Source organism: Canis aureus, chromosome 29 (assembly GCF_053574225.1).
Source record: "Canis aureus isolate CA01 chromosome 29, VMU_Caureus_v.1.0, whole genome shotgun sequence".
Lineage (NCBI taxonomy): Eukaryota > Metazoa > Chordata > Mammalia > Carnivora > Canidae > Canis > Canis aureus.
Genome location: NC_135639.1, coordinates 15,386,086 through 15,411,827, shown reverse-complemented (window position 1 = coordinate 15,411,827; position 25,742 = coordinate 15,386,086). Strand labels below are relative to the sequence as shown.

The 25,742-nt window shown below is 33.6% G+C and overlaps 1 protein-coding gene across 3 annotated transcripts in view; it reads left to right on the top strand.

The window, feature by feature from the left end:
• Positions 1–25,742, top strand: part of ATRNL1 (attractin like 1) — a 786,052-nt gene that overhangs the window by 38,731 nt on the left and 721,579 nt on the right. For all 3 annotated transcript variants that reach the window (XM_077877514.1, XM_077877517.1, XM_077877516.1), the window contains exons 6-8: positions 10,810–10,984; positions 15,897–15,984; positions 21,365–21,620. In XM_077877514.1, coding sequence (XP_077733640.1) covers positions 10,810–10,984; positions 15,897–15,984; positions 21,365–21,620 — 519 coding nt within the window. The remainder of the gene's footprint in view (positions 1–10,809; positions 10,985–15,896; positions 15,985–21,364; positions 21,621–25,742) is intronic.

Genomic DNA, 25,742 nt, shown 5'->3' with positions numbered 1-25,742 from the left:
CAATGAATGGGGTAAGTAGTTCTCTCATGTCCACTCTGAAAAACTGTGCAATGTGGAATAGGTAGTGGGAGTAGACAGATTAAAAAAATAAACCTGTAGCCTTTAGCGTCTGATTTTTTTTCCCTTAATCCATGACACAAGACATCTTTTCCCCTATTTTATCAAATGAAAAATAGGCCACCGTCTTTATGTGCAAGACCATTACTTAACTAGTTAAAAATTGTTCCTGTAATGTTCCTTTCCTGTTCCAGAATGTCCTGCTTATTAATCCTCTTGTCCAGTCCTTTTAAATGTTTCAGGATATGCTTTATGTTTTCATTATTGCAGTTTAATTCATACATGGTTTTCATATAAGGATTGGAATTTATTATTATTTTTTTAAGATTTTATTTATTTATTCATGAGAGACACACAGAGAGAGGCAGAGACACAGGCAGAGGGAGAAGCAGACTCCATGTAGGGAGCCTGATGTGGGACTCGATCCTGGGACTCCAGGATCACACCCTGGGCCGAAGGCAGGTGCTTAGCCACTGAGCCACCCAGGCGTCCCAGGATTGGAATTTGTTGTTTTAAGCCTTTGAAATATTGATTAAAAGATAATAACTAAATATGTAAATCATAGAATTTGTTAGTTTTATATAGTATCTTTGATTCTTTATTTAAACTCTTGCTTTGTTTGAACTTATTTCAGTTTCTTTCATGCTTCTATGTCCCTTCCTATTTCATGGTCTTTCTTATTTCTGAATTTCATCCTGCAGTACTTTAGCCTATTAACATTCTAGGACATGGTCAGATCCTCCTGTTAAATGCTTTAATGGGACCCTACCTTTTTAATTTATAGCATTTATCACATTTATGTATGTGTTATTTTTTTCTTTTTTTCTTTTTCTTTTTCTTTTTATTTATTTATGATAGTCATAGCATTTATCACATTTATGTATGTGTTATTTTTTTATTTTTTTATTTTTCTTTTTTTTCTTTTTCTTTTTCTTTTTCTTTTTCTTTATTTATGATAGTCACAGAGAGAGAGAGAGAGAGAGGCAGAGACACAGGCAGAGGGAGAAGCAGGCTCTATGAACTGGGAGCCCGATGTGGGATTCGATCCCGGGTCTCCAGGATCGCTCCCTGGGCCAAAGGCAGGCGCCAAACTGCTGCGCCACCCAGGGATCCCTATTTTTTTTTTTTTTTTTTTAAATCTTTCCTACTGGAGTATAAGCTCTGTGAAGTGAAGAATGATTTATGTTTTCATCATTTTTGTGTGTCCCTAGTACATATTATAGTGCTTGACATGTCATAGGCATTCCAGTTTTTTGTTGTTGCTGAATAAATGATTATTATTCTTTTTAACTTAAATTTCGCTTAGTTAACATACAGTACGGTCTTGGTTTCTGTAATAAATAAATGAATTAGAAGTGTATTATTTAGCTAATTTAATGATATACAGAAATTCAAATAGAAATGTTTCAGTGGATGAATACTATAATAAATTATGTACTGTACTTGATATGTAAAAATAATTTTAAATATTAAGAAAAACAACTGAATTTGAGCATGTGGTTCTAGGATTCTTTGTTTTCTGTTTATTGTATTCCTTTGGTTTTAGATTTTAACATTTGCCAGTGGGTGGCAGTATTGACTACCAGAACATACACTTAAACTATGACTTTATTCAGGTTGTAAAAATGATAGTTTTGTTTTAGAAAAATATAAAACTTTTATTTTTTTTTATTTTTTTTTTTTTATATAAAACTTTTAAATTCAAACTCATGAATATTTTATCCTGAAGTATTTTTTTTTTTCTGGGTTAGTCATATGACATTCTAGGACATGCATGGTTACTTTAGCATAGTGTGTTGGTACACATCAGAGTATAGGTTGCACCTTGAAGAAATTCACAGGATAGCTTATATTTTCCTTTTTATATTTAATAATAAATATGATCTATTTTATTTAACTTTAATGACAATGAATGTACTAAATTAAATTCTTTTTTTTAAAAAAGATTTCATTTATTTATGAGAGAGAGAGAGAGAGAACAAGCAGGGGGAGGAGCAGAGGGAGAGAGAGATGCAGACTCCCACCTGAGCTCCATTCCAAGACCTGGAGATCATGACCCGAGCCAAAGGCAGATGCTTAACTGACTAAACCATCCAGGAGCCCAGATTCTTTTAGTTCATTTTCCCACTAGCAAAATCAGCAGATCTGACTTTTTGCAAGTCAGTAAAATTAAGTTTTTATTCCTAACCCACTAAAAGTAAAGGTAGCATTGAGAATATGAATATACACATGCACACACACAAATATATATGTGACAGGATTTATTAACTAATTCACTCATTTATGTAACAATGTTTTGAACTACTACATACTAGAATAGTGATTCTGTGCCTTTTGGATATATTGTGGAACAAAAAAGGCAAGGATCCTTGTGTAGCTTACTTACATTTAAGCTAGGAGAGACTATACTTATATTAAGTATAGCATATTAGAAAGGGATAAGTGCCATGGAAAAATAAAGTAGAGCTGAGAAAGAGGGATAGATCTGGGGATGGGAGTTACAATTTAAAATAGAGTGCTCAGGTTAGGACTCATTGAGAAGGTGACATTTGCTCAAGGACTTGATACAAATGAGGGAATTAGCAATATAGGTATTTAGGAGAAGAATATTCCAGGTAGAGGGAACAGTCAGTACAAAGGCCCTAAGGTAGAAACATGCCCGTTTTGTTTGATGACCAGCCAAAAGGCCAGTGTGCCTGGAATTAAATTACTGAGGGGAGATTAGTCAGATATGAGCTCAGAGAGTTACAGAACAAAGGAGAGGCCTGGGAATGTGGGGTTAAGGGGTTGTTGGAGTAATGGAGGTAGGTGAAAAATGGAGCCAGATCAGCTAAGCCTTAGCATTGGGGAACCACTGTAAGGATTTTGACTTTTACCCTATGTGAAATGGGGAGTCATTGAAGAATTTTGAACAGAAGATTGATATAGTCTGTCTTAGTTTTAATAAAAGGTTTCTGTTGGCTTCTAATGGAGAAGACTAGAAGTAGAGTACCAGGTAAGAGGTTCCTGATATAATCCAGATGAGAGGTGATAGTAGCGTGGGCAGGCAGTGGAGGGACTAAGAACGACTTGAAAGCAGGGTTAATAAGATTTGCTGATGCACTGGACATGGGAGGGGGTGAGAGAAAGAAGAGTCAAAGTGATTTTAAGACTTTTTAAACCACAGAGTATGATGGGGTTGTCATCAACTGATACGAAGAAGACTTTAGGAGGAAAATCAGTTTGATTTTGGAATGTGAAGTTTGAGATGTCTTTTAGACATCTAGGAGGTGACGTTGAAGAGACAATTGGGGTTTAGTGGAGGAGGTCTGTACTATAGCTATAAATTTGGATCTTAAGAATAGTAAATTAGAAACTATGGATGGTCCTTAAAGCCATGAAATCAGATGAAATCACCAGGAAAGTGAGTATAGAGAGAGAATAGAACAGACTGAGCTGTGAGTCACAACATAATTCATAGGATACTCTGTACTAGACATACAGGTTCCTTCCTTACAGAAGCTTACTTGATGTTGAAATATTTACAAGCACGGCAATATATTTACAAGGCAATATATTATTGCCTCTAACTTAAGTAGAGTAAACAAATCCTGCTCTAAATCCTAGCTAATTCTATATTTATCATTTTCAACTAATCAGAACCAAAGTCTGTAAAGCTTTGCTTTAAGCCTTCCACAATACGTTAGAAAGCGCTGTTCTTTGCTAACAGGACATTTCCTTTCCATATTATAATCGCATCATTGACCTAAACTGAGAGAACCAAGTATTCTTGGAACAGAAGAGTATAATGATTACCACTCACAATTCATTGTTCTATAAAATTTAAATATTGTCAAAACAGCTGTGAGCATTTAAAATATACTAAAATTCATGCCTGAACTTTGGAGATTGGTTTAATGGGCCCAAAGAGTGTTTAGAATACTTTGGATACTGAAACAAAATCCGGTGACATTAGAAGATAAGTCTCTTACACAATTATCTAGTTTTGCCTTTTATTGGAGAACTTCAGCTTCAGTATGCATATTAAGTCATAAAATTATTTCTAGAATGATTACAAGTTATGTACACCTCTTTTAAAATATCCCTTCTCAATATATTTTCCCTTTGTTGCTAGGAATCCAATTTCTTTTTGGGAAATTGCCTTTCATTTAGTGAGAGTAGTCTTGGTGAGCTGGTAAATCCAGATACCTGCCTAGTCTAAACTTGATTTTTTTGCTTTATTTTGAAATTTTCTGAATTTCTCCAATAATTCCCATTTTTCCTTAAGACAGCCAAAATTAGTTTCTGTGGCTTACAACCAGAGAAATCTGGTTGATATACCATACAAGAGATACTATTAGAGGGCATATACATGTATGTATACATTATACATTTTATGTATTTCCATTATTAGCTTTATTTAAAATACCAAAAGTGGTATTTACAATATAGAGGTATTGATAGAAACTTGGCTTAACAGTCTGCATTTGATTCAGTTCAACGTTAGCTGCATTTATTTAGTGTTTTTAATTGAGAACTGAAAAAAAAAGAGTAAATATAATTTGGCCTTTTAAATCTATACCACCTTAATAGTAAAATATTTTTTCATGATGACTTTGATTAAATATGAATTAAAAGTATGAGCTCAAACTGTGTCAATAAGTCCAGAATTCTAGAGTAAGATTAATTTTTCCCCTGAAAATCCCTTACTTGACTGTATAACATTTTGGTTTCTTTTCTTGCTTTAAATAATATGAACTCCACTTAGAGCCTTGATTTTAGAAATAAGAACCTACTGTTAAGTAAGGAATAATTCTTCTTCCTCGTTGGAGGATATCAAATTTTATTGCTAGATTTCCTGTTCTGTATCTTTGTACATAAAAATTATGGATTTTCTAGTAACATCAAAAATTTGTCTATAAATCTATTCACAAATTTGGGGGGACCTTTGAAGAATTGCTGTTTATCACTCACCTGAAGACTTTAAAGTTTTATCTTTATGTAGAAGCAAAGTTATTTTATACATTTTGTGTAAAAAATTTTTTATTTTGTATTGATTTCCATTATAAAATCAGAGATAGATTCCTTTAGAAAACCTTTTGCAGTGCAAAATGATTAGAATACATTGGAAAGGAAGAAAGAATGTAATTTAGTAGTCTGGAATTACTTTGGAAAAACTTTAAAAACTTTGCTGCTCTTTCTTTATTCTAGGTTTTGTCCTTGCAAATTTTTTTTCTCAATTTGATTTCCCTGTGACTATAGGAATATTTTTTTTTTTTTTTGAGAGAGAGAGAGAGAGAGAGAGAGAGAGAGAGAAGTTAAGGGGGGAGGACAGAGGGAGACTCAAGCAGACTCCCCACCCAATGGCCCCATGTCATGACCCTGAGAATGAGAGCCCAATGCTTTGCTGACTGAGCCACCCAGCGGCCCCTAGTATTATAGGTACTTTTTACTTGTAATTTTCACTTTTTTCTTTGACATGTATATTTGTAATATCTAATAACATGAGTCTTCATTAACATAGAATGCCTGAAGTATACTCAGTTTTCTTACATATAAAATGAGGGGATTGACTTAAGAATAGGAAGCTTTTATGTATTATTGAATATTAAGTATGATCTCATTTTATCTTCTCAGAATCCTGTGCTCTTATGATATAATTTGAAGCTTAAAGAAGTAACTTATCCCAAGTTTTCATATCTAGTAGGTGGGAAAACCAGGTTTACTTCATAGCTCATGCTTTTTTAATCTTTTTAAGCTCTAAGGTTATTTTCATTCAACCATTCATTCAGTAAATATATACTAAGGCCAATCATATAGGAGTTGTAGGCCATGTTAGAGATTATTCCTTATGTTTGAAGCATGATGGGAAACCATTGAAAGATGTTGAGAAAAACAATGATAGGAGTGGATTTATATTTTTAATCATTCTGGTTGCATGGTGGAGAGTTGAATGTGATGGAAAGGGAACCAGAATGGAAATAAGGAGACCAGCTTGGAGACTATTGTTATGAGTAGTCCAGGTGAGAGCATGGTGGCTTGGACTAGGATGGTAGTTATAAAGGAAGGAATTGGTGGTTGGTGTCTTGTACAAGTGACAGAATTTAAAGATGTTTATAATTGCTGTGGTGCAGACACTCAGACACCAGTCAGTCAAAACAGATGCTGGCCTTAGGACCGGAGCAAGATCCTGGATGAGCTATGCTGTGCCAGGCATTACCCCTGTAGTTGTTGATTAGAGAGGTTTGGATTATATCAGGACAAGGGCCAAGGGAACTGGGAGAGAGGGCCAGGTACTTGAGGTAGCATCTACTTATGTTGAAACCTTTCCATATTTTAAAAATCAGATAGGCTGTACGCCTGGATACCTAATGAATGTCAGTCCAAGATTTGTTGATGGATTGGATATGGAGTGTGGGGGGAAAGAGGGATCTCAGAAATAGCCCCATAGTCTTTGCCCTGAGCAGTGAGGTGAATGGAAGTGCTATTTACTGAGGTGGTAAACACTGGTGAAGGAGCAGATCTTAAAGGGAAGAGTTAATGGGACGCTTGGGTGGCTCAGTGGTTGAGTGCCTGCCTTCGGCCCAGGGCGTGATCCTGGTCCCAGGATCGAGTCCCGATACGGGCTCCTTGTGAGGAGCCTACCTCTCCCTCTGCCTGTGTCTCTGCCTCTCTTTCTCTGTCTCTCATGAATAAATAAATAAAATCTTTAAAAAAAAAAAAAAGGGAAGAATTAAGATTTTAGTTTTGGACATAAGTTGGAGGTGATTATTAGATATCCAAAGGGTGATGTTATGTAGGTAGTTCGTCTTTGAATCTGGAATTCTAGAGGTAATACATTGGGGAGGGATCAGAGTATAATTCTACTCTTTATGATTGTAGAATAGCCTTTTCCCCTCAAAAATCTCTCAGCAGCCTTTACTAATGCCTGTAGTTCCAGCATTAGAAATTCATTTATGCTCTTTGGATTATTAAACAACACGTAATCTGTGGAAAAGGTAGTGTATTAAATCTTTATGAAATCCCCACTGTAATATGAATTAGTTTATTACATCCTTTTCAAGACAGCTGAGATCTGCATACCTTGAGGAAATTCCCATAATGCTAGAAAAAAGTTTGCAGAGAGAGTTAATGCCGAGAGGTTGCATAAGGGGCCACATTAGGAAGAGGTAGATAGAGGATTTTTCATGGATATATTTTTATTTAGAGAGTCTTGGGTCACCTGGATCACTCAGTCAATTAAGCATCCTACTCTTGATTTCTACTCAGGTCATGATCTCAGGGGCCTGAGATTGAGCCCCGTCCAGAATGGAGCCTGCTTAAGATTCTCTCTCTTCCTCTCTGTCTGCCCCTCCCCTACTCTCTAAAAAATAAATAAAAAATAAAAAGGAGTTGTATTTATTCAGAGAAAGAGAGAATGAGCAGGGGGAAAGAGACAAGCAGATTCCCCAGTGAGCAGGGAGCCCAGTTGGGGACTCAATTTCAGGACCTGAGACCATAACCTGACCCTAAGTAAGATGCTTAACTGACCGAGCCACTCAGATACCTTATAAAGTTACACTCTAAATCATTTTATAGAATATAGAAAGCTACAAATTAAAATATCTAATTTTCTTTAAACTTTTAAGTCATATTCATAAATCCCATTCTATTATAAACTTACTAATTTAGAACAAAATAGAGAACTATAGAGTTTGGCTCTAGACCATTCCTTCTAATAATTGCTGGAAGTTAACCTAAGATATGGTAGTAACAAAGATAAGAATTTTGACTGCTATTTTGTGTAGAAAATCAGATATTTTAGATTACTGAGTAAAATTAAAAACTCTAGAATCCTGTTTTTCTGTATTAAATACCAAAAGTCTGATATCTTAAAACAATACATTTATTAATCTCTTACCATTCTGAGGTAAGAAGTCAAGTCAGTTTCACTAGCCTCAAATGTCAGCATCACACTCCTTCTGGAGGCTCTAGGAAAAGATCTGCATTCTTGACTTTTCCAGCTCTAGTTCCTTGGACTTTTCCTTTCCTCCATCTTCAAAGCTTGCAGCACAGCATCTAACTTCAGTGGTCATACTGCTTTCTTCTTTTGTATTCAGATCTCCCTTTCTTGTAAGGACACTTGTGATTATAGTTAGAGTCTGCTTGGATAATCCAGGATAAACTCCCCAGCTCGATTTCTAATTTAATCATATCTTCAAAGTTCCTTTTGCCAGATAAGATAATATTTGCAGGTTCCAGTGATGAAGACCTACATTTCTTTGGGGGCCATTATTTAAGGTCTCTGAAATATTGTTCTGAAATATTTTGCTTTAGTGCAGATTTCATAAACATATTACTGCTTCAACAGTTCTGACTCTCTTAAAAGTTTTACATGCTGTTATTCCCTATCAAGCTCTTTGCCAAATAATATGCAGGTTATTTGTTCCCATCTCTGTGGCTTTAGATGGTAGGCTATTATTATTGTGAAAGTTTTAAATTTATGGAAAAGTTGCAAGAATAAGAATAGTACAGAGAATATCCAAGTGCCTTTTACCCAGATTCCCCTATTGTTAACATATTTTCTTTATTATTCCTGACTTAAATGATTTAAAATAAATCTACATTTCCTTTTTAAGAAAGCAAGATATAAAAATTCGTACCAATGGAGATATTACTTATATATCATGTCCATATGACCTCATTTATTTTCAGTTTAATTAGAGATTGGCAAACTTTTCTGTGAGTTTTGGAAACTTTGCAGACCATACGATCTATGTTGCAAGTACTCAACTCTACTAGTGCAAAAGCAGTCACAGGTGATATCTTAAATGAAGGAGCATGCTATGTTCTAATAAGATTTTATTAATAGAAAGAGATAGTGGACTGGAGATTGCTCATTGGTTCTTTGCCGACCTGAATTGAATGAATTCTAAATGATTTAGAATTGGAATTAAAAAAAGTTTTTTTGTCAGCAGTATGTTCCTTAAATTTCTTCAGTTACCAAGAAATGATTATAGTCTTTTCACTCAGAAATAGTAACATTTTATGTATCTGATTTAAAAGATTATGTCATTATCAAAGAGAGAATCTAGAATGCTAGCTGGTTTGTACCTGAAAAATATACTCATAGCATGTAAATATTGAAAAGGAGTTTGAAGATGAATGAATGAATGAATGTGTGGGTGAGTGAACAAATAAACAAATGGGAACTTTATAGGCTAATGTTTCTCACATCAGGGTCTGTTTGGAAATTTTGTGGTTGAAGATAATTAAAACTTTTTGATATTAACATTTAAGGCAAGTGATCTCATAATTGAGTAGAAATGTCACTTGATTGCAACGGCAGCATTCCTGTTGACTATTAATTTGGCAACAAGTAGTATCACTTATAGGCTAAAAAGAATATTACTGAGGTGTTTTGATGCTTTTGTGATAAGTGAAGTTTAAATGATAACATGGCATATGAATTTAAAAGATTTATTAAAGGTAAAGGAAACAAAAGTGATAGAATTGTGTCAAGAAAATATAGATCTGTTGAAATTGTGTTAAAAATGTACTGTAGTAATAACTTTTTCTACTTGGGACCTATGATTTACTTTGAGCAAAACAATGTCATCCATCATATTAAGTAAACATTAATTTTGTTGGTTTTATAAGTTTGTTTATATACAATTTATACGTTTCTGTTGGTTTTATATTTATAAAGAACTGCAGACATAAAGAATTAATATCTAGTTTTGTTTGAGTGTATTTTAGTTTCCTTAGAATTAAAATAATTAATGAACCTTAGGTTTGGTGAAAATATATTTCATTAAGGAGCATTTCTTCAATTAGTTAAGTTTGAGAAACCTGATCTAGGCTAGTCTACATTTTACAGAAGAGGAGACCCAAGTCTCATGAGTAACATGAATATGGGTAGGTAAAGGCAGTGCTATTAACTTGAAGTTATTTAAGTTATCCTGCACTTACTAATACTTTTTATTTTTTTATGCATAATAATTTTTTCTGTTTGAGGATGATAAGCCTCCCTACTGATGCCAGTTTGCCAGTTTGGTTGTTCTTTTTTTTTTTTTTAAAGATTTTATTAATTTATTCATGAGAGACACACACACACACACAGAGAGGCAGGGACACAGGCAGAGGGAGAAGCAGGGTCCACGCAGGAAGCCCAATGTGGGACTCGATCCCGGGTCTCCAGGGTCACGCTCTAGGCCGAAGGCAGGTGCTTAATCCCTGAGCCACCTGGTTGTCCCTAGTTTGGTTGTTCTTAATAATGATATTAAGAAAAAATGTAATTTTTATTTTTATATTTAATAGTTTATATTTTGTAAATGCTTTCATTTCCACTGTCTTAAAAATTTAGATATTTAAAATAGCTTTTAGGGGTAGATGGTAATTACTTTTATAGATGAAGGATTGCTGATGGGAGAGGTAAACAGACTTGCCCAAGGTCATACTTATTGTCAGTGACCAAACCAGGATTTGAGTACATTGATTTGCAGTCTAATATTCTAGTAACATATTAAAGTAAATATGAAACTTTATGTTATTTAAATGATTCTTTCAGGTTGTGATATTTGTATCTGATTAGGTATTAGAATTTTTTCCCCTGTAGGCATTATGTATGCTCTTAGAATTTTTTCTGTAAGTTATGTTTCAGACCATTTACTATGTATATTATATTTATTAATATAATGAGCATTGAAGTCTTAAAAAATCTTAATCCATATATTCTATTTCCATAACGTAAGGCCTTTGTATAATGCATTGTTTGATTTTTTTTTTTAATAGGTCCTGATTGTTCTTTGAATGTTCCTTCTACTGAGTCTTACTGGATTCTGCCAAATGTTAAACCCTTCAGTCCTTCTGTAGGTCGGGCTTCCCATAAAGCGGTTTTACATGGGAAATTTATGTGGGTGATTGGTGGATATACTTTTAACTACAGTTCTTTTCAAATGGTCCTGAAGTAAGTTTTGTTTTTTTTCAAATGTTCATAATTTACTCTTTTTTTAGCTAGATTACTTTGGCAATAAGACTATACTAAATGTCTTATTTCATTGCTGTCCAAATTTATAAATGTTTATATTAGTGATAGTATCTACTTGCTACATGGGACTGACTTGAGAATATATGAACACAGTATATCCATAGTTAATTATTTGCCATTGTGCATCTAGGTTTGTTTTATAGAAGTTTCTAGAGAGTGCTTTTTGCATATTCTTAGCATGAAAATATTAACTTCAAATAAGTAGGGGGCCATGCCTATATTGGATATTATAAATCCTGTCACCTTTTATTTTTTAGAATGAAGTGTAATTGCTTATATAAAAATACTTTCAGTTCTGTAAATTTTAATTTACCTGAGCTTTTACTTTGCCTTTACTTTACAACCTTTTGGGAAAACAGTGCCAGTATTATAAATCATTCATTAACTGTTGGTGCAATAGAGATAATCCTCTGCAAGATTGGATAATATGAGAAATCATATGGGTGGCAGCTTTATCTGATTTTTTTTTCAGCTGGCGATTGTATTTTATCAGCTCTCTATTAACAGAATAAAGGAGGAAATAGAGTAATTTGATTACTGTAATCAGTAATTTGATTATCAGTGTTGTTTTCAAGGGTGATATTCATAATATATTATAATTGATACAACTTGGGCATTAATCAATCATAACTGACTTTGTTAGTATTCTTTGTAATATTGTATATATTGCAGATAGGATCCTTGCAAATAGGCATTGTACTTACAATTTTTTAAGTATGTATTTTTGCTTTTGTCCCAAATAGTCATACTTAGACTAAAATATGTTGGTTGCTTCTCTGAAATTCAGATTTAACTGAGCATCCTATATTTTATCTGACAACCCTACCCACTGAAAATATTAACCTTGTTAATTTGGAGAATATAAAAAAAGTCTGTGTTTAAGAGGAGATTGCTTTAAAACTATGATTGAATTTGATAGGCATTAAAGTATAAAGTAAATTCTGGAGAGGAAGGAAAGGAAGAGTTAAATATTTAAGTGAAGAATTAGAATTATGCATCACAATATATGAAAGATAAAATATTCTAGAAGGAATTGTAGGAGAATTGGTAGGATTAAATGAGTTGTTAAGATATGAAAAGAACCTGAAGAAATAAGATTTAAATGTGGAAATGAGAAGGAAATTAACTAAGATTAATGAAAATGAAAAGCCTATGAAAATAAAGTAAAACTTTGAAATAAATTGTGGTATTTGCAAAGTTGAGTTGTGAAGACAGTACAATTGTCAAGGAAACATGGGACTCTTAAAAGTTTGTGTTCTGTACAAGTTTAATAGCATATATTTTTAAAAAGATTTTATTTATTTATTCATGAGAGACACGGGGGAGGGGAGAGAGAGAGAGAGAGAGAGAGGCAGAGGGAGAAGCAGGCTCCATGTAGGGAGCCTGATGTGGGACTCGATCCTGGGTCTCCAGGATCACAGCCTGGGCTGACGGTGGCGCTAAACCACTGAGCCACCCCGGGCTGCCCAGTTTAATAGCATATTTAAAATGAAGTGGTAAATGTTACTTGATACTCCCCTAAACTTATATATTTCCCATGTGACTCAGTTTAACTTTTTTTTGTCTGAAACTTGGTTCTTTTGCTTATTGTGTTTAGTTTTGTACTAAGCTGGGAGGTGTCAGAAGTAAACTTGTTGCTGTTTTCACAGGTTAGAGAATTTTTTTTATTATTTTCAATGTAGTTCAATTTTAGGTAGGTAAGGATATTTACTAGCTTTTATTTATTTTTTTGAAGATTTTACTTATTTATTCATGAGAGACAGGGAGACATAGGCAGAGGGAGAAGCAGGCTCCCTGTGGGGAGCCCGATACAGGACTCGATCCCAGGACCCGGGGATCACGACCTGAGCCAAAGGCAGACACACTCAACCACTGAGCCACCCAGGTGCCCTATTTACTAGCTTTTAGAAGTGATGTAAAAAAAAATCATAATAAATAAAAAAGAAGTGATGCCAGTCATAAGTCAATTTATCCTATATAGAATTTAATTGCGATGTAGATGTTACATTTTAAGCAGAATTATTCAATAAGATATAAAAGTTCTATATTAATGTATTAAACTAGAATATTTGACAGAACATATATATGTTTATATATATGTAAATACATGTTAGTGAGAATTAACATGTATTTATGGGCATAGCAAATGGTTTTGAATATTTACTGTATGCTTGATACTTGGGACAAATCAGTGGACATAATTAATGTCCCTATCTTTATGGAATTAGTGAGGAAAGACAGGCAATTAGAAAAAACATAATTACCATAATAAATAAGTACGTTGTAAGTAAATTATTATATATGCGCATATATATAGAGATAGATAGATAGGATAAGCAAATCATGAGTGCCAAAGAGAAGAGCTACAGTTATAAATTCAGTGGTCAAGGGGAGGTATCACAAGAAAGGTGATAACAGACTTGAAGGAAGTTAGGCATTGGCATTGCAGTTATCTAAAGGCAGGGAAAACAGCCAGATGAAAGCCTTAATGTGGTAGGTACTTGGAGAGTTCAAGCTAGAAGGAAGCATGAAATTGCATTGATAGTGGGGGAGAGAGACCGGTCATGTAGGATGTTGTAGATCTTTCGAGAGTCATGGGAATGTTTGAGCATGCTTTGACTTATATTTTAAAGGAGTCACTTTGCCTACTTTGTTAAGAATGTATTGGGATTGAGAGGAAGAGTAGAAATGGGGCTTGAGTTGGGATGAGATCATCAAGGGAATGAATTCTAGGTGGAGAAGAGGACCAGGAACTGATCTGGACGCACCATATTATTAGGAGGTCAGGGGAAAAGAGGAGAAACCAACAGAGGAGACTGAAAAGGAGTGGCTGGTGAGGTAGGAATTCCAAGAGTATGGTGTCTTTGAAGGCAAGGGAAGAGAGTATATGGGTAGGAAGGATTGATTAGCAGTATCAAATGCTTATGATTAACCAGGTCAAGGAAAGTGAAGCCTGAGAAGTGGCCAGGGATTTAGCAAGTTGGTTTTAACAAAAAGTTTTGCTGGAGTGTTGTTTGTAAAAGCTTGATTTGAGTTAGTTGAAGAGAGAGTGGAAAGGTTCAAGGAGGGGCAAGGAAAAAAGAGGTTGTAAAGAAATGGAGTGATAGTTTGAAGGGGCAGTAGTGTGGTCAAGAGAAATTTTTCTTGCTTTTTTTTTTATATATATATATAAGTGAGGAAAATAACATCATGTTTTTATGCCGATGGGAATTATCCAGTAAGATCAGAAAAGTGGTGATGTAGGTAGGAAGGAGATGAGCAAACTGCTAGAATGTTGTGGGATCTAGAACTCTAGTAAACTCCAGTATAGTTTATTGAGAGCAGCAACAGCCAACTGCCAAGTAGGGGTCTAGGACCTAGATGCTAAGAATAGTTTTGCATTTTATTTTATTTTATTTTATTTTATTTTATTTTATTTTATTTTATTTTATTTTTTTATTTTATTTATTTAATTTAAAGTTTTTGTTTATTTATTCATGAGAGACACGGGGAGAGAGAGAGGTAGAGACACAGGCAGAGGGAGAAGCAGGCTCTATGCAGGGAGCCCGATGTGGGACTCGATCCCAGGACTCCAGGATCACACCCTGGGCTGAAGGCAGGCGCTAAACCACTGAGCCACCCAGGGATCTCCTAGTTTTGCATTTTAAATGGCCTGTAGAAAAGAGCTGAAGAAGAATGTATGAGACCAATGTGTTATACAAAGCCTAAAATATTTACTATCTGGCCCTTTACAGAAATAGTTTGCTGGGCCCTAATTTATGGTAACTTGGTGGAAAGCAGTGTGTTGAGTATAGATATAGGTACAAGTCAGTGGAAATTATGTTCTGATTGATTATATTTCCTCATTTATATCATATACACATACTTTATAGGTGGGAAATAAGCTAAACATAATACGGAAGACAATTTTTGATAATCTTTTCTTTTTTTTCCTTCCTTCTGTCCTTCCTTCTCTCCTTCCTTCCTTCTGTGAAGAGAGCTCCCTAACCTTTTCTGATAAGTTGGAGGAAGAAAGAGAAGAGGGGGGAAAAATAATGGATAATGAACTTCTTAAACATATTCTAGTCAGTTCTTAGCTGGGTGCTTCCCTTTGTATGTTTTGGCAAATTGAGGAAATTTGAGTGTAGAGTATGATGGTGACAACTGGAGTTCTGTTAGATAAGCATTTGAGATTCATAGTTTAGAACTTCTGTTTTCATATGTACATTTTTAGAACAAACATTAATTTTCTTTTTGTATCCTACAATCTAACAAGTACCTTATTTTTACAGAAGCTTCTACTTATTATATTCATTTTATCTCAAAAAGTGATCTGTGAATGAGTTGGCATAGGAAATACATACTTCTTAGTTAATTTATATAATGCTAAACTTTGTGTAAAAGAATAAAAATAAAGCAAATGGCTATTGTAAAAATGGAGATAATTTTCATCTTTTTTGAAAAAGATAAGCTGGCTTTTAAAAAAGTCAAAAATGCAGAACAGCTCACTTATTGTTTAGGCTAATCAATTGGTTGAAATTGTTTTTTTTTTTTTTTTAATTGGTTGAAATTGTTAAAGGTAATTGAACAAATTAATTCCAGTAATAAATAGCCTAGTCAAGTTAATGTATATTACACATTTAGGTGATTGAATTCTAATTTAGAGTAGGTATATCTTGAATGAGTCTTTATTTACAATTTCTAATATGGTACATAAAACTATGAGTTTATTAGTTATAATTGTTTTTGAATTTAATGAATACTTGAATACAAGTGAGGAAAGCATATGCAAATTAAATAAACAAAAATGAACCTTAGCTTATAAAGTATTTTTCTTTTTTTTCATTTTTAGTTACAACTTAGAAAGCAGTATATGGAATGTAGGAAGTTTATCAAGGGGTCCTCTCCAGAGATATGGACACTCTCTTGCTTTATATCAGGTATGGATCCTGCTTTTTAAAATTCTAATCTTTTTTTTTTTTAGATTTACCTTTAAGGAGAAAAATACTAAATCTCAGGTTTATTTCAAATACTTAATGAGAACAGTAGTAGATCATAGATCACATAACTTGAGATTTTGAGATGTCACAAACTCATATGGTATTTTACTAAAAAAAATAGATTGTAGAACAGTTCTTTGAACATGAGAAGAAATGAAGATTGAGTTTTTGTCCATGGCTTTATACCTAATTATCAGGTTAATCACTTTTTAAAAATTATAGTACACATAAAATGTACCATGTTAACCATTTTTAAATGTAGTTTCAGTGATATTAAGTACATTCAAATTGTACAACCATTACCACATTATTTTCAGACCTTTTTTCATCTTGCAGAACTGACACTCTACACCCATGAAACAGTAACTTCCCATTTCCTCCTTCCCCAGCCCCTGGCAACCGCTTTTCTACTTTCTCTGGGAATTTACTCTAGGGCCTCATGTAAGTGGAATCATATAGTATTTGTCTTTTGACTGGCTTATTTCACTTAGCCTAATGCCCTCAAGGTTCATCCATGTAGTATATGCTAGAATATCCTTCCTTTTTAAGCCTTAGTAATATTCCATTGTATGGATAATACTACATTTTGTTTATCCATTTATCCATTGATAGACCCTTGGGGTTGTTTTCACCTTTTTGGCTCTTGTGAATAATGTTATTGTGAACATGGGTTTATAATTATCTATTTAAGTTCTTACTTTAAATGTTTTGGGTAGATAGCTAGAAAAGGAGTTGCTGGACTATATCACAATTCTATTTTTAATTTTTTGAGGAATTACCGTATTGTTTTCCTTTTTTTTTTTTTTTTTAAGATTTTATTTGTTTATTCATGCGAGATATATAGAGAGAGGCAGAGACACAGGCAGAGGGAGAGAAGCAGGCTCTGACGTGGGACTCGATCACAGGTCTCCAGGATTACGCCCTGGGCTGAAGCCAGGTGCCAAACCGCTGAGCCACCCAGGTGTCCCCCTATATTGTTTTCTACAGCAGCTGCACCGTTTTACATTTTCACCAGCAGTTCCTAAGGTTCTAATTCCATCACATCCTTGTTAACACTTGTTATTTTCCTTTTTTTTTTTTCCAGTAACAGCCACAATTTTGCATTCCTACCAGTAGTGCACAGGGTTCTTACTCCTCCACATCCTTGTTAACAATTGTTATTTTGTTATTGTTTATTGTTCTTTTTTATAATAGTCACCCTAATGTGAAATAGTATCTCACTGTGGTTTTGATTTACATTTCTTTAATAATTAGTGATGTTGAATGCCTTTTCAAGTACTTACTGGTTATTTGTATACCTCCTCTAAAGAAAAGTATATTCAAGTCTTTTGCCCATTTTTAAAATCAGGTTATTTCTTTGTTATTGAGTTGTGGGTGCTTTATATATTCTAGATATTAACCCCTTATCAGATACATGATTTGTGAATATTTTCTTTCATTCTGTGGGCTGTCCTTTTACTCTGTTGATATGTTCTTTGATGCACAAAAATGTTTAATTTTGGCATGGTCCGATTTATCTATTCTTTTCTTTTGTTCTCTGGGCTCTTGGTGTCTTGTCCAAGAAATCATTGCCAAATTCAATGTTATAAAGACTTTTCCCTATGTTTTCTTTTAAGAGTTTTAAAGTTTTAATATTTATATTTAGGTCTTTAATCCAGTTTGAGTTAATTTTTTGTTAAGGTAAGGGTTCACTTTTGTTCTTTTGCATGTGTATATTTTGTTTTTCCAGCACAATTTGTTGAAAAAACTGTCTTTCTCTCCTGAATGGTCTTGGTACCCTTGTTGAAAATCATTTCACCATATGTATGAGGGTTTATATCTGGGCTCTCTATTTTTTTGATTTGTATCTGTGTACCAGTACCAGTACCACACAATTTTGATTGTTGTAGTTTTGTAGTAAGTTTTGAAATGAGGAAGTATGAGACTTCCAACTTTGAGACCAAAGTTGTTTTTCAAGTTTATTTTGCCTATTCAGGGTCACTCAAGATTCCATACATGTATTTTAGAATAGATTTTTTCTGTTTCTCCAAAAAATGTCATTGAGATTTTGATAGAGATTGTACTGTACTCAGTTACTCTGGGTATTTGTGTAATTCATGAATTTAGTATGATTAAAATGATAGGCTACTTAACTGGTCTTAACTGGTTTTTATTTTGTATCATCAAAGATTCCTATGTTTTGTGGTCTGTGGCTAGACCCTTTAAATAAGAACTTACTACATATTTTCTGTGCTTATTTAAGAAAATGTGGAAAATACAGGAGTGATATAAAGAATAAACTGCAACTCTTTTCTTTGCATATGCATATTTTAGAGATAATATAAAAACCTCTCTATGTACATATGTGTGTGTGTATATATAAATGCTTTCTTTCTTTTAATTTTGGTTTTTAGTTTTAGTGTTTCGATTTATTACATTTTTTTGGTAATGGCTTTTGAGATGTAACTGACATACTATATAGTTTACTCATCTGAAGTGTGCAGTTTTTTTAGTCTATTCAGAGTTCTGCAACAGTCTTTTGCAGATTTGCATAAAATTGCAGAGTTGTATAATCAATTTTAGAACAATTTTATTACCTCACAAAGAAACTTGTACTCTTTATAACTGCACACCTCCTCATCCTCCCAGCTTTAAGCAATTGTGAATTTACTTCCTGTCTCTATAGATTTGTCTCTATAGATTTTGTCTTTTCTGAACATTTCATATAAATGAAATTATGTACTATATGGTTTGTGACTAGCATGTTGCAGTATGTATTTCATTTTTATGGCTAAATAATATTCTATTCTATTCTATTCTATTCTATTCTATTCTATTCTATTCCTTTGCTTTATCCATTTATCAGCTGATGGACATTTGGGTTGTTTTCACCTTTTGGCTATTATGAAAATGCTGCTGTGAAATTCATGTGTAAGTTTTCGTGTGGACATATGCTTATGTTTCTCTTGGGTATATATGTAGGATTGAAATTGCTGGGCCAAATGGTAACTCTATATTTAACTTTTTGAGGAATTGCCAGACTGTTTTCTAGAGTGGCTGCACCGTTTTATATTTCTACCAGTTATATATGAAGGTTCTAGTTATTTTACTATTCTATCCTTGCCAAACTGGTAGGTTGACATCATTTTGATTGTAGCCATCCTAGTATTTGTGAAATGGTATCTCATTTTGTTTTGATTTGCATTTTCTTGTTGACTAATTATATGAGTCATCTTTTCATGTGCTTCTTGCCTGTTTATATTTTCTTTGGAGAAATGTCTATTCAAGTCTTCTTCCCATTTTTTATTTCTTTATTTTTAATTTAATTTTCTTTATTTTAAAGATTTTATTTATTTGAGAGAGAGCAAGCACAAGTGGTGGAGGGGAGAGGGCAGAGGGAGAAGAGGCAGGCTCCCCTCTGAGCAGAGAGCTTGACTCCAGGTTCTGGGATCATGACCTAAGCCAAAGGCAGCTGCTTAAACTGACTGAATACTGCCCCCTCACCCCTACCCCCTGCATCTCCCTCTTCCCATTTTTTAATTGGGTTGTTTTATTTTTGAGAAGTAAGGGTTTTTTTTTTTTTTTAATATGAGTCACTTATCAGATACGTGATTTACAAATATTTTTTTCCCATTCTGTGTGTCTTTTGAAGCACAAAAGTTTTTTAATTTTGATGAAATCTGATTTATAATTGCTTTTCTTTTTTTGCTTGTGTTTTGGTATCATATTTAAGAAACTGTTGGCCAAATCCAGGGTTATGAAGGTTAAAATTCTTTATAAGAATTTTATAGTTTGGCTCTTACATTTAGGTCTTTGATCCATTTTGAGTTTTTTGAACATGGTATGCAGTAAGGGTTCAAGTTCATTCTTTTGCATGTTGACTATCTAGTCTCTTTATACCATTTGTTGGAGAGGCTCTTCTTTTCCCCCTGAATGGTTTTTGGCACTTTTGTTAACTATTAGTTGGCCCTAGAGGTATGAATTTATTTCTGGATTCTCAGTTCTATTGATTTATATGCCTGTAGCACACTGTTTTGATTACTTTTCCTTTGTAGTAAGTTTTGAAGTCGAAAAGTATGAGTCCTCCAATTATATTTTTCTTTTTCAAGATTGTTTGGATATTCTAGGTCCCTTGTAATTCCATGTGTTATGAAATCAACTGGTCAATTTCTACAAAGAAACCCTCTAAGAGACTGCATTGATCAATTTGAGGATTATTGCCATCTTAACTATATTAAATCTTTCGACTTGTGAACATGGAATGTCTTTCCATTCATTTAGACCTTTTAAAATTTCTTTCAACAACGCTTTGTAGTTTTCAGAGTTAGAGTTGGTAATTTCTTTTGTTTAATTTATTTCTAAGTATTTTTTTTTTCCTTTTGATGCTTTCGTGAATGGAATTGTTTACTTAATTTCATCTTTTGGATTGTTCATTTTAAATGTATAGTAATAGATTTTTTTGTACATTGATTTTGTATTCTGTAATGCTACTAAATTCATTTATTAGCTCTAATTACTTTATTTCTTAGGATTGTCTATGTACAAATTCATATAATCCATGATAGAAATATTAAACTACTTTTCCAATCTGGCTGCTTTTATTCAGTTTTTGCTTTTTTTTGCTTTGGCTAAAACCTCCAATACAATGTTGAATATAGTGGTGAAAGTGGCCATCTTTGTCTATTTCCTGATCTTAATGGGAAAGCATCAGTCTTTTACCACTAAGTATATTATTAGCTGTGTGTTTTCCTTAGGTGCTCTTTATTAGGCTGATGAAATTCCTTTCTATTCCTAGGGTAGTAATAATGTATGTCATTTATATATCATCCATTTAAGTCATGTAATTGAAATTATTTGTATAATTAAAAAGTGCTATAATGTATTTGCCCATAGCCATGAGAAATGGTAATAAAAATGTACTCCACATAGTGTATCAATGTGGTCTTTTTGGTGTACAGTGCTTGATGAAAACAGTGAATGAGACTAGCACAAAGCGGTACACCTAGATGGTAATATTTAAATGTAAGAACTCGACAACTAAGATAGTTAAAAAACATAGTCAATTTAACTATATAATATAGCTCTTATTTTTTTATTATTTTTTTAATATAGCTCTTTTAAATAAAGTATCTTAAAGTAATTTTTTGAAAGCATGGATTCCCCCAACCTTTTTGTAGGGAAAAGCATTAATTCCCATTTGACTTTCTATAAATAAGAACTATGTCTTATACATGTTGTAATTACTGAAGTTTAGTGTTAAAATTGAACCTTTATTTTTAATTAATCTATATTGCTAAGTTACAATTATTTTGCTTATTAATATATGTTTTTTAATTTACAGGAAAACATCTTTATGTATGGAGGCAGAATTGAAACAAATGATGGCAATGTCACAGACGAATTATGGGTTTTTAACATACATAGTCAGTCATGGAGTACAAAAACTCCTACTGTTCTTGGACATGGTCAGCAGTATGCTGTGGAGGGACATTCAGCACACATTATGGAGTTGGATAGTAGAGATGTTGTCATGATCATAATATTTGGATATTCTGCAATATATGGTTATACAAGCAGCATACAGGAATACCATATCTGTGAGTTACTTTGAAAATGTAACTATATACTCTTTATTAGTTGAGAATATTTTTATCTTTAATAAAATCTTATGAGTTTAGCCAAATGGTGAGTTCTTTGAATCAGAATTATGAACTAAGAGTTAATAATTTTTAATATAAATCTTTTGATTTTGTATTAGGTTTTGTCCTTTAATATTTAAATTTATCTTCTTAGCTAAAAGTGGGGAAATGTTACATACCAGTTACGCATTTTTCAGGAATTGAGAATATTTAAAAATATGAGAAATTCCAACAGATGGTGCTATTTCTTTGAATTTTACTTATGAGCCAGGAGCTAAAACTAACCCAGTTTCTTTACTATGCATTCCATGATTTCAGGATTTTCAGTTTTCAGGGTTCTATTTCTAATCTTACTGCAATATCTCTATATATGTATTATTCTTTTAAAGTAAGCTTCCTGAAGATAGTATGTTTACTTTTATAAGAGATTATTATCTGGTGCATGAAGGTGACCGAGACAATCTATATGTGACTTTTGTACTATAGTCTTAAATACTTGTCTTTGTTTTCTGATACTTAATTTTATTTTGAATCTTAGGACATTTTCAAACACAAGATTTTTTTAAGAATTTGTCTAAAATGCCATATGGTCCCTATTTAGATTGAAGACTATATTCCATTTCTGGATCTGGCCAGTATTATGAACTTTTGTGTATAGACAGCTATATCCAACTATTTAGAGTCCTTGTGTAGTCTTACTGAGGAATCTTACTTGCAGAGCAACAAGAGAGTCCTTGATGTGCTCAGAAGACTCCCTTTCTAAAAATACTCCTCCTTTCCCCCTGCAGTCCTTTCAAGTGATCAGTTTGCTTTTTGAAATCCCCACTGCAGCTGAGTGGGTACTGGGATATGTGTCCTTCTCCTTTCTTATTGCCATTTTACACTGTTTCCAGTCCTTCCTCCTTCAAAGCACTCAATCTTAGATCATCAGACTGTGTTACCTATTACTTCCTATTACTTCTTCACTCTTCTGCTGCTCCTCAGATCACTGTCCTTTATTCCTTGAAAAATACAGCTTCTGGTTTACTAACATTCCATCTGACATAATACATTACGATACAATATATTGGCTAAATATTTTTCTGATTTCAGTATCCACTTAAATACTTCTTCTAATACTTGGACTCTCTTTTTTTTTTTTTAAGTCTCTCAGAGATTTTGTTTTCCATTCAGTTTGAGTCACTCTCTCCCATTGTCATACTCTTGACCTTGTGTACCTCAGTGAATCCTGTCATTTCCATTTCAGGTATCTTACTCTTGGAGTGCCACTGCTCCTTCCAGCTTATTTCTTCTAGTACCCCAACCTGTCCATTCTCCAGCCTTACTAGAGCTGTTAGTCCACTGAACCTCCTATCAATTTTTCTCTGTCACTCCCTTATCTGTACTTCTAACCTTACCCAACTTGAAGTTCATAATCACCAGTCTTTCCTCTAAGTCTCCTAAATTGACCATTTCATACATTTCCCTCTCTTCAAATTTCCAGCACTTCTTCCCCATGATTACTCTCAGCCATCAGTGGCCTTAACTTTTTATTTTACTAGGCAAACGGAACATATCTAAAGAGAACAACTGCTGATGGGAACATTTTGGAGTGTTATGGTTAATAAGCAATGCTGTGCTGAATGAACTACTATGTACACATATTATTGCTGTCACAGACTTGTGGCATTGAAGCAAATGTGGCTGTCATTGCATTTTTTAGATGGGCCCAAGAGTTGTTTAAGCAACAGTTACAAGTCTTCTATGTAGAAAGATTGTTTTGTTTTTTGATTTTGTTATTAATTTTTGGTTTTATTACGGTGTTCAGGGAATGTTGTAGGTATTATTTCTACTTTTTGTAATTGAGATTTTCTTTGTGGGCTAATCTTCATATTTTATAGATACTTAAAAAGGAGGTAAATCTTGTATCAAGGTATGGCATTTGAAATATAAATATACACACACGCACACACACATACACAACTATCATGTCTACTTCATTGATCTGTTTAGATATTCTTTTCTTTCCTTACTTTCTTTTGTACTTTATTGGTCATGCTCTGAAAACTGAATTAAAGTTAAAAATGTTAGTTTATTTTTGCCTATTTCTCCTTATATATTCTGGAATTTATACTTTATGAAAGTTGCTATTATGGATATTCATAACTGCCATATCTTTAATTGCAAGTTGTACTTTTAAAATTTTTTTTTAAAAGATTTTATTTATTTATTCATGAGAGAGACACACAGAGAGTGGCAGAGACACAGGCAGAGGGAGAAGCAGGCTCCATGCAGGGAGCCAGACGTGAGACTCGATCCCGGGTCTCCAGGATCACGCCCTGGGCCAAAGGCAGACAGACGCACATCCACTGAGCCACCCAGGCGTCCCTCAAGTTGTACTTTTTTTTTTTTGTACTTTTTAATATTACAAATTGCTTTGCTTGCTTAATGTTTTTGACTTGATTTCTACCTTGTCTGATATTAGTATTATGGCTTTTGCTTTTTGTGGGAAGGAGTTCAATATTTTCCTGGTATACTTTTGCCCTTCCCTTCCTTCATTGTTAACCTTTCAGAATTGCTTTAAGTATATCTCTTGTGTACAAGAAATAGTTGGATTTTGCTTCATGATTCCATCTGGTTTTTGTATACTTTGTGTCACTCTGTTGTCTTCCTGTTTTTAATTATGGTTCTTATGTTTAGGGAGAGTGAAGCCTTCCCCCCCCCTATTTTTTTTGTGGGAAGGAGCATGGTAATTTTTGAGATCTGCTACCATTAGGCTTCTTCCACATTCCTGTTTCTCATCTTCTTTTCTGCATTCTTATGGCTTCTTCTGTGTGACTCTCTTAGGTTCACTTGCTTTTTGCATATTCACACCTTACTTGTAGCTTGGAGTTTTTTTTTTTTTTTTTAATTTCTAGTTTCTTTGGATATTTAATTTTCTTTTTCTTTCCTATTACCTTTATGTTTTCCTTATTGTTTTATATGTCTTTTCTGAGGAAAATGGGAACATTCAGAATTAAACTATCACCAAGCTTGTAATTGAACCAGAGGATATGACTTTTGAAGTTTTAAAAAACAGAGTCTAAAGTTAACCAATACTTTTACTCTTTGATCAACATTCAATGTACAGGCTACTGATTTTTACTGCTTTAATTCATCTTGTTTTGTTTTAGTAAATTTGACTGTACTATCAATATTTTATACTAAGAGTCACAGTTGTTTCTGTAAAGGGCCGTATAGTAAATATTTTAGGTTTTGTGGGCCATATGGTCTTTGTCACAGCTAGTCAACTCTGCTGTTATAACATGAAAGCATCCACAGGTAATACATACACAAATGAGCATGGCTTTATTCCAGATTGGGCTCCCCTTGGTCTTAGATTGTTTGCTTCTTGGGCGGGCCTAGCAACCCTGGTCCAAATTCAATTAAAATTTTGGCATGCGGTTTTTTTGGGACCTTATATGTAGGGTGAATTCATACCCAAAGTGGCACAATGTTTAGTCTATAACCAGAAGTTTCCAAGGGAAGCTTTTCTTTCCTTGCATACAGAGCCAGGGCATTTTCTGTCAACTGCTAGAGAGCAGATTAAAAAATTTTTTTTCATGGAGGATATCACCTTGACTTTATGTAGAAGTTCTCTGATTCAATACTTCCATGGGCTCACCTTCAGTATTGACCATTAAAACCAAATTTCTAGGTTACCTGATTAGTATACATCTTCCCTACTCTGCCTCCCTACTGAATATACAGTTTACAGTTCACAGAATACATTACTCTTTTCATACTTCCCTTAATTGAACAATAGTTTCATTCAATTATGAGACATGGTGGTGATTATGCTTTCCAGGGATGGCTAGGAAGGCACATCAGATTTATTCTAATCTCTGAATGGTAAATATTGATACAGGTTGATTACTGATAAATTCATTTTCTGGTAGGTTTTTGTTTTCATTTGGAGTAATTTGATTATATAATTTCAATCGTAGTTTTTTTTTCTTTTAAGATTTTATTTATTTACTCATGAGAGACACAAAGAGAGGCAGAGACATAGGTAGAGGGAGAGAAGCAGGCTCCCTGTGGGGAGTGTGATGTGGGACTGGA